Source organism: Lytechinus variegatus, chromosome 15 (genome assembly GCF_018143015.1).
Source record: "Lytechinus variegatus isolate NC3 chromosome 15, Lvar_3.0, whole genome shotgun sequence".
Taxonomy (NCBI): domain Eukaryota; kingdom Metazoa; phylum Echinodermata; class Echinoidea; order Temnopleuroida; family Toxopneustidae; genus Lytechinus; species Lytechinus variegatus.
In genome coordinates, this window is record NC_054754.1 from 31,548,628 (window position 1) to 31,558,726 (window position 10,099).

Consider the following 10,099-nt stretch of genomic DNA (forward strand, 5'->3'; position numbering starts at 1 on the left):
ATGGCTCAAACATAAAGAAGTTTCAGGACCCCCTATTCCCACCCGCATAGCACTGGTGTACAGATGGAAGGGTTTGGGCCACGGCACCCAAATGTCCTACAACCAAGAACTAACATTCAAGAAAGGAAAAAAGAAAGAAAAGTAAAGGAAAAGTGTAAGATAATGATGTTATTTTCTAAATATCATGTCAAAATCTTTTAAAATCAAAGTTAGATTCCCATGAAATGTGATTTTTTTTCTCGCTCGCTCCGCACGCTCGGGACTTTTTGCAACACGCACCAGACTTTGCCCCTCTTTTTTTTTTTACTCATCATGCTACTGCCGCATAAAGCTTCGCCCTAAAATATGCTGTCATTGTGGCGTACAGACCAAGAAAATGAAAGAGAGAAGGGTGAAATATGATATTATTTTCTGAATATATGTCAAAATCTATCACAAAATTGGATATTTGTAAAAGAAAAAAAGGAGACATTTTTGCTCGATCGTTTTGCTCGTTGCATAATTTTTTTTTCCCTCTACGCCATATCTGGCCCCCTTAAGATTTTAGCTTCATTGCACCACTGCATATGACCGTGAAAGTTTTGGCTCTTGCTCCCCCTGGACACGGACCCCTGTTACGACCCAGGGGTTACGACCCCGGTGAATAATGGTAACTTCATATCATAAAATACAAACAAAAGTTGGGGAGATGACATCATGCAACCCATTGCATATTTTGTGAGATCCGTTTTTTTATTGAAACAATGTTAATTGTAAAATGTACATTATTCATTTAATGTACATGTAGAAGCCTACTTTCATCCGATCTAGATGAAAATATTCGTGATGTGCTTTTTTTCAATTTTCATTCTTCCTAAGAAGCAAAATTGTTCAAAGTCATTCATTAAACACTTTGCAACAAGAATTGAAATGTCCAAATCCAACTAAATGATTTTTTTTACATTATTTTAATGCAGAGTTATATTTCTATGTGCTCTACAAAAAGAAAAAAATGCATGAGAGTCATAAATTCATTTTCTCTCCCCTTTGTAGCAGTCCCTGACTAAGGCAACGTTAACTGACAGTTTATTTATTCAAAATCCGAGAGTCACCATTCTATCAAACATATTTTTTTTTGGGGGGGGGGGCAAAACACCTTCGAAAGTATAGGACTACTCGTATATTATAGATTTTTTTCTGAGAAACGAGAGCATTATCGTCCAGAAAATGCTCGCTTTTGACTTTTTTTCTGATTTGGTCCCATTTCCAAAGAATGAAAACCCCATTTATTTACCCGCTGTATCCCTCCCATAAAAATACAACATTTCTGTGACCCTCCCTCAGAAGAACTCAACAGCGCATAAGTATAGCGCCATCTTTAGCTCGAAACACGCTAGGCTCAGAGTTTCGGTACCCAGCGTTTCACTTAGGCTTGCCTTTGAGCGGCAAGACATCTTGTTTTGCATTTTTTTCACCTTATGTGGTCAATAATTATCTAAAAGGTATGTACAGTAATTATGCTATTACATATAAGTGGGCCATAAGTCCATAAAGAATGGGGTTTTTTCAAAGTTAAGTTTGAGATGGTCGAATCCTGGCTTAGTTTGTAGGCCTAAATATTTTAATATCAGTCCCAAAGACGCTAATTCATGTTGTATGAAGGGGGCACGAAAACGTGGGGGGGGGGGGGGGTCATTACACTCCATTAGAGGTACCACAAATGTACCTTAAAACACCCCAAAGTTATTTAGGAAGTGGAAATCATGCACCCATCTTGATTCTATATGACTCAAGCTGGTTTCAGTCTAGACAAGACAGCTGGCAGCCGTCCATCCGATATCCGTTTCGAGGAGTACATTTTTGTTTTTATTTCTCGTAGTCGTACACAGACGGCATGCTATCATGCAGCAACCATTTGGGGGTTAACAATGCACAATCCCCCAACGGAGCTCATTGATTTTAGCCTTTATTTCATAAATATATATAAAAAGGACCGTACCAAAATAAACTTTATTCCATTACCCCCTAATGGCGGCTGCTTAATCGCGAGCCGTCTGTGTAGGCCCTATAGTATATGAGAAAAAAATGTTAAAACTCAAAAGTTAACAGATAGCTGCCAGCTGTCTAGTTTAGATCTACCCTGAATTTCTGAAAATAACATGAATAGAAGACTGAATCTACTGTCAGATCTAACCGTTAGTTCCACTTCGTCGCTTCATCTGTCATCATTATGTTCATCTCTTCTTTGCCTTAGGCATTTTAACTTTAGCTCAAGATTGTGGACCCAGTGAACATGGTGAAGACGTATAGGGCTATGGGTAACCATTCTTAATTTTTCACTTACCCCCCCCCCCCTGGTACTTGAAATATAAATCTCAAGTTTGCACTAACAAATGATTATTTACTCCAAGTCTCTCTGCATCTGTTAAAACATACCCATCGATTTGTGATTCCAAGTTTTTCATGAAAAAAAGAGAAGAAAATTGGCATGTGACCGTTCTAATGTGAGTTGCTTATTATTAATTGGTCTGTATGTCAATTTTTCTTCTTTTCTTTCTCATTAATATGAGCTTAGAATCTTAAATCAATGAAGTAAATATTCGAGGTAGGAATATTTGAAGCTTTTTAAAGGGGAATCCTGCCTTGTTCATAAAATGTGTTGGAATGGAGAAAGATAAATAAGACCGAATGGTGAAAGTTTGAAAGAAATCGGACAAGAAATAAGAAAGATAAAATAAAGATCTCCACGACTATGTAGATTTAAAATTGGCAACTGGGTAAGTAAATTATGACAAGGGACAAGGACAAATTTCCCATGGGCCATGTACTTAATTATCAGGGATTTGTGGTTTTCTCCCAAGTTCCTATTCCCCTGTGGCAAAAATCTAAATATAACCCAGGTAGTATATTGTTTTACATGTACATCCTTGGAAAGAAAGATATAATTTGAAGTAAAACTTTAATGAAATAATACTTTGGCCATTTGGAGTACATGGAAGAGTAGTCCTTCCTCGCCTTACATCACTAAGACATCAAATATACAGCAAATTTGAAGTCTCCATAGTGATTACCAATATTTACAACTTCATAAAAAATCATAACTTTCTATTATTTGTCTGATATTGTTCAAACTTTCATGTATCAACTTGTCTGATTTTTTTTTCTTCTTGAAACAAGTTTTTATTTGGATTTGATTCCCCTTTCATTGAAAATTCAAACTTTCATGTATCAACTTGTCTGATTTTTTTTTCTTCTTGAAACAAGTTTTTATTTGGATTTGATTCCCCTTTCATTGAAAATTTTAAGGGCGATTTCCCTGTGTGTCTTCTACCATGTTCACTGGGTCAACAACCTTGAGTTTTACCCCAAAATATCATAGACACCGAGTCTGGGAGTAACAAATTTGTAAATTAATTTCAACCAAATATCGTCGGCCTTATGCCAAAAGGGCCTTAACCCGATTTTAGGGGTTCTGAATATTTTATAATAAATTTAACACATTTCATGTAAAACTTAATAACTTAACACGTTTATCAAAATTGGCTTCAAAAGCAAAAAAACGACCACAAACTTTTGATTATTAGAGAGGCCAAAACCTTTATAAACGCCATTATCTCGGAATGGCCAAAAGCAGTAAAGGCCCTTTTGGCATAAGGCCGACGATATGCACTATAAAGAATTTTACACAAACCTAACAACTACAACTTGTATGTTATAGATTCACAAATTCAACTGGGATATCCTTTTTTCCCCCTTGTTATAACAGATGTCTAGCTCTCCGAGGACTAGTCGTTATGACCTCCGCCCAAGGAAGGACTCTCCAGATGAGAGGCCAACCTTTGGGAAAGAAACTTCAGAGGCCAACAGTCAGTCAGAGGGCTCAGACACAGAAGAGGCAACTCCTGATCTTAATGAAATAGCTGTCAAAAGTCAAGACGTTGAGTCCACAGACACATCAGCCGATGAAACAGACGCTGGGGTTTCTTGCATATCTGCTGGAACTGTTAAAGATGAAAGCCATCATACTGATAAATCAGATATCAAAACAAAGTATGCAAGCACAGAGAAGTACGATTCAAGGCAGTACAAAGAAAACCAGAGTACCCCATTTTCACCTCCAGTGGGCCGCACAGAAAAATCCAAAAATATCTCATGTTTGCTACAAATTATCGTCTTATGTCTTGCAATATGCATTCCTTTCGTTTTCAAGTTTATATTTGGCATCAATGAGTTAAACTTTGCTCACTCAAAAAACCAGAACCAATTTTCTGACAGGCCAGTGGCATATCGCTTGGGCAACTTGACCACCGAGTTAGAACATTTAACAGCAAAGTATGCTAATTTGGACATCAGTTTCTGGGATGTCATCGCAGGGGCATCTTGGGGCCACATACAAGGAGATGTGACATTCAAGCGACCAGTTGTGCTGCTCCTTGTGGGACAACCTAAATCAGCTAATCTCGATGTGGTTGCCAATGATGTGGCCAGACTGTACTCGAATGTCTTCAGCATGACGGATGACAGCACTATGTACATCGATGGCGGTTGGCAAGCCATGAAAGAAGCGGACCAGGCTAAGTTAGATATGGACAATCACCTCAAGAATGGCTTCAGCAATGGCAAGAAAGTAGTCCTAATTCGTCAATTTGACAAGCTTCCGCCGTGCTCCATCATGCTGTTCCACAGCTACTGTGATAATGAAAATGCACCACACAAGGATGCAGTCATCATCTTTACTGTAGAACTTGAGACAACAGTGTCAAGTACAGCCCAGGGAATAGAGGAACTGGTTCAAGAGCATCTAGGAAACATTTGGGCTCAGTGCAAAGAAGAACTGCTGCAAGACAAGATCATGGCAATGCACAGCAGAGTGTCTAATAATATTGCTTTTGTTAAATAGACTATCTCAATGCCAGTGTTGATTCAATATGTATACACTATGATTTGTCAAATGGTAATTGGATTGAATCTGGTGAATATTGGAAGATGATGCTGAAGTTTTAAAACAAATTGGTTGCATGCAACAGCTGAGTCTACACAGTATCCAAAACTGAAGCATGGAATATCATTTGGTTTGATTATGCAGACATGGGAATTATAATTTTATGAGGTGCTTTTTTTGTAATCCCAAATAAACATGATAATATTTATTTTGAGAGAGTTTTGCACATCTTATTTTCAACTTGATATGTTTTACAAACTTTTTTTCTGATTTCATTTTATCTTTTTTTTTAAATATCAAGTTTACCTCAGAGCAACTCACATGTAAAAGCAACACGATTATAATTCCCAATTCATTATTTTAATGTGTTTTATCTGAAATAATTTTGTCCCCAAAATAGTTTTAATTCTTCAATAAGTCTATTTTTACTCTTTGACTTTTTTTTAATTTATGAATGAAAATATTGATGAATTTAGAATAGAAATCCAAACTCATTCAGTCATACATGTAGGTACACTGTATAATACCATACACCTCTTACTTTTTATCATTATCTCCATTCTCCAATCATGTAATCGACTAATCAATGTAGTTTTCTTTTGATTGGAAATTTACTGTGAAAGTACATGTACGATGTACCTGTTAGTACATGTTCTTAAACCTCTCACTGAATAATTAGATCTAAGTTGATTCCCATGCACACACAAATTATAATCTACTTAAAGACCTTTTCAAAATCTTTACCTTGTCTGTACACATGTCCTTGGAATTCATTATTTTCATGTGTTGAGACACACACTGATTTCAATGAATTTGTCAATCACAAGAAAAAGAAAATTGAAGTATTTTCGTACTGTTCTGTACAAATGTGATTTACACGTAAACAGATCGTGTTGCCCAAGTCAAATATCACAGTACCACAGAAATCTGTTGGACTTATGACAAATTCACCTTATCAGAGGTATATAACTCCTTTACCTTATTTTTCATAATCTGGTATAAAGAAAATGCTTAAACTAGGGTGAATATTTAATCCATAATTTCCTTTGTAAAAATCATTTTACCTCATGCTTTCTGTATTATATCCAGAATTCACCTGTTAACAAATTTCATATATGATCTCTATTTGAGTTCATTACATGTACTTGTCAGTAATGTACACATGGTTGGATTGACAGTACAAAGTACATGTATGAGTCTTGTTTGGTCTACTGTGCACTGATAGCATAAGAATGAAATCATAACATACAGTACCAGTCACAATTCTTTGACTACCGGGTACCTGTTCAAACCAGAGAACAATAGATTCGGTGGTAACAGGTAGACAAAGAATAATAATCTCAAATGGAGAGGAGTTCCATTTCTAAAATACAACTAAAACTTGCATAGAGAGATGGAAAGAAATATTGATGTGAGACAAATTGGTGCCGAGTCAATTAAAATAGGAAAATGGGAAAGAAAAGAAAGAGCTTGAGAGAGAAAGGGGGCAGTGGTGGACCATGGATCTACTGGGGAGGGGGGTTACCCCCCCCCCCTTTGGGCTGCCAATTAAAAAAAAGTAATGACCTACATTTTGAAACCCCAAATTATCTTCATTTTACAGTGAACCTTTTTTGGGGGGGGACTAGTAAAAAAATTGTGTTGGTGTACAGTAAAATAACCTTCATTAATTTTTCATTTGATAGTGAACCGCCCCCCATTTTTGTCTCACCTGCGAAGCAAAGTGAGACTATAGGCGCCGCTTTTCCGACGGCGGCGGCGTCAACATCAAATCTTAACCTGAGGTTAAGTTTTTGAAATGACATCATAACTTAGAAAGTATATGGACCTAGTTCATGAAACTTGGCCATAAGGTTAATCAAGTATTACTGAACATCCTATTAGAGTTTCATGTCACATGACCAAGGTCAAAGGTCATTTAGGGTCAATGAACTTAGACCATGTTGGAGGAATCAACATCGAAATCTTAACCTGTGGTTAAGTTTTTGAAATGTCATCATAACTTAGAAAATAAATGGACCTAGTTCATGAAACTTGGACATAAGGTTAATCAAGTATCACTGAACATCCTGCATGAGTTTCACGTCACATGACCAAGGTCAAAGGTCATTTAGGGTCAATGAACTTTGGCCGAATTGGGGATATCTGTTGAATTCCCATCATAACTTGAAAGTTTATGGATCTGATTCATGAAACTTGGACATGATAGTAATCAAGCATCACTGAAAATTTTGTGCAAGTTTCAGGTCTCATGATTAAGGTCAAAGGTCATTAGGGTCAATGAACTTTGGCCGAATCGGGGGTATCTGTTGAATTACCATCATAACTTTGGAAGTTTATTGGGCTAGTTCATTAAACTTGGACATTAGAGTAATCAAGTATCACTGAACATCCTGTGCACGTTTCAGGTCACATGACCAAGGTCAAAGGTCAATGAACTTTGGCCGAATTGGGTGTATCTGTTGAATTACCATCATAACTTTGAAAGTTTATGGATCTGATTCATGAAACTTGTACATAAGAGTAATCAAGTATTACTGAATATCCTGTTTGAGTTTCAGGTCACATGATCATGGTCAAAGGTCATGTAAGGTCAATGAACTTTGGCCATGTTGGGGTTTTTTGGTGAATAACCATCATATCTCTGTAAGTTTATTGGTCTAGTTCATAAAAAGTGGACATAAGAGTAACCATGTATCACTGAACATCTTGTGCGAGTTAGAGTAGTATTCAAAGTCAGCACTGCTGCTATATTGAACCGCGTGATGCAGGTGAGACGGCCAGAGGCATTCCACTTGTTTTTTTGCTTGTCGTATTTCTTGGTCAAACCCCCTCCTTGGAAAAAAGCTAGATACTCCCTTGGGGGAAAATTTAGGCAGGATCACGAAAGAACAGAAAGAAGAAACGGGAGAAAGATGTATGAGAGACTTGTATGAGAGAAAGACAAATTGCGGCAGTTGGGCTAAAACCATGGAAAACAACTTCATCATGGTTTAACTATGGAAAGACAAATAAGACAAACTTATATCAATTAAAGGAAACCGAAATAAAAGGAGGAATCCATCTTGTCAGGAAGAATAAAATGAGAGTAGCAAATTAAAACTTGTTTCATCAAAATCGGTTATAAAATAAGCGGGTTATGGAAGTTCGAAAAGTCTTATACTTTCTATGGGGATCTTCAAATTTGCAAACACACTTCAAAATCGGTTATAAAATAAGCGGGTTATGGAAGTTCGAAAAGTCTTATACTTTCTATGGGGATCTTCAAATTGGCAAACACACTTCAAAATGGCTGATTTTGTGGACAACTCTCTACTTGTTTTGGACACAAATTTTCAGATTTCCCCCCTTTATTTTACATAATCTCCTCTTGACATATATGGTGTGAATTTTATTTTTTATGACGTTACGCTCAGGAGGCAAGTTGCAATTTGAAAGATAATATGGAAAATTTGTGTCCAAAACAAATGGAGAGTTGTCCACAAAATCAACAATTTTGAAGCACGTTTGCCAATTTGAGGATCCCCATAGGAAGTACAAGAAGACTTTTTATATGTCCATAACTTCAATAATTTCATGAAACCTCTTTTAAATAAGATTGCTTCTCTTCTTGGGTTTTGGTTTATTCACACAAAAAAATACCTGTGAAAACCTTTCTTCCTGAAAAAAAAAGAAAGGAATGCATGAAATAAAACATTTGAACAAAGTTTTGACAGAAATTATATGGTCTTGTCAAAAATTTAAGCAGAGAATTATAAAAGATTTCAGGTTATAGTCATGAAATTTACACATGTTTGTCTTTGGTTATAAACTTATATAGGTCAACGGTTTGGACGACCACTAGTAAAGTGGCAGTAAAATGGCTGAAAAAAGCTGCAAAACAAATTAAATTAGTTTTAAAGAACAGGGGGGGGGAGGGGGCACTTAGATTTGGTTTGGATGGGTTGTGTGGCTGAAGGTTCAAAACCCATTCCCATATTTATATTGAGGAAAGAAAAGGAAGGTTATAACATGTTATATGAGTTCATGATATACTGCCAAAATCTACAGCAAAATGAGCTTTCCATACTAAAAATGTCTGAATTTTTGCTCACTCACTTCACTCGCTTGTGACTTTAAGATATATTGCCCCAGGCATACACCATGTTGGCCTCCAAAAAATTTTGGGCTTGATCATTATCCCACTGCATAAAATACATTTAGATGCAATAATCATGCATATTTTTCCATGGATAATCATTCATTACTTAAACCTAAATGTGATTAAGCACACATAATTACTTCTAAATATATGGATCTTTGTGAACTGAAGCTGGTGATTTGAATGTTGAAATTTAATATTCACCCGGTACATGTATGGTTAAACGTTCAACTGCTATAGTGCACACATACACACACACTGCTTTTTCCAACCAACGGTGTCATAACTACAACATCCCCCCACACAAAAAGAAAAAAATGGAGAAAAAAAACTATGCATGTACTACTATTACATATACATGGAGAAAGCAGGAAATGGGAAGTTTAAGAAAGTGAAAGAAATGTGACACACTTTTACCCCTTTCCATTTTTTCACTTTTTATCATGTAATTACAGCTCCCCCAAATAATTAAATCAACGATTGATCTCATTACATTCACTGGCGGATCCAGGGGGGGAACAGCCAGCCCATGCCCCCCCCCCTTTGAGAAGCAAAATTAAAATTTGTAATGTAAAAATGCCATTTAAGCAGAGGTGCGCCCCCTCTTGAAGGTGAAGAACTTTTTTTTGCTTGTCAATTTTTTCGGGTACGAAAGATCCTTAACTTTTGGTTGAAAACCTTTTTGTATTTCTTTTTTGTGCTTGTCAAATTTTTCCTCCGAAAAAATGTGGCCCCCCTTTTGGAAAATCCTGGTTCCGCCCAAAAATATACAGAACAAAAGGTCCTTCAAATTTTGTCAAGTTCATCTTGCTTTTCTCCCCTTTTTCTCTAACTTGTTCTCTATTCTAATCAAAGTGGGGGGGGGGTAGGTTTACCAGAATGAATAAAAATTCTAAGGGAAGCGTTAAATTATATACATGCAGTGGCGTAATGAGGTAAAAATTTTGAGGGGGCCAGATATTGCATATTGGGCAAAATATAAACAGCTGCGAAGCGAGCAACAATATTTTTATTACAATTTAAATACAATTTTATGA

At 36.5% G+C, this 10,099-nt stretch overlaps 1 protein-coding gene across 2 annotated transcripts; it reads left to right on the plus strand.

Annotated features, from left to right (window-relative positions):
• The first annotated feature begins 1,387 nt into the window (after nt 1-1,387).
• LOC121428822 (torsin-1A-interacting protein 2-like) lies at nt 1,388-6,031 on the plus strand. 2 transcript variants are annotated; one of them, XM_041625673.1, is made up of 3 exons: nt 1,404-1,481; nt 2,234-2,297; nt 3,746-6,031. In XM_041625673.1, the coding sequence occupies exon 3, from the start codon at nt 3,746-3,748 to the stop codon at nt 4,877-4,879; it is 1,134 nt and encodes a 377-aa protein (XP_041481607.1). In that variant the 5' UTR covers nt 1,404-1,481; nt 2,234-2,297; the 3' UTR covers nt 4,880-6,031. The 2 variants fall into 2 exon arrangements, with proteins under 2 accessions (XP_041481606.1, XP_041481607.1); XM_041625672.1 differs by lacking the exon at nt 2,234-2,297 and having other exon boundaries at nt 1,388-1,481.
• Nucleotides 6,032-10,099: the final 4,068 nt, after the last annotated feature.

Coding starts and splice junctions, on each gene's coding strand:
- LOC121428822 (XM_041625672.1), top strand. CDS start 3,746: ATGTCTAGCTCTCCGAGGACTAGTCGTTATGACCTCCGCCCAAGGAAG.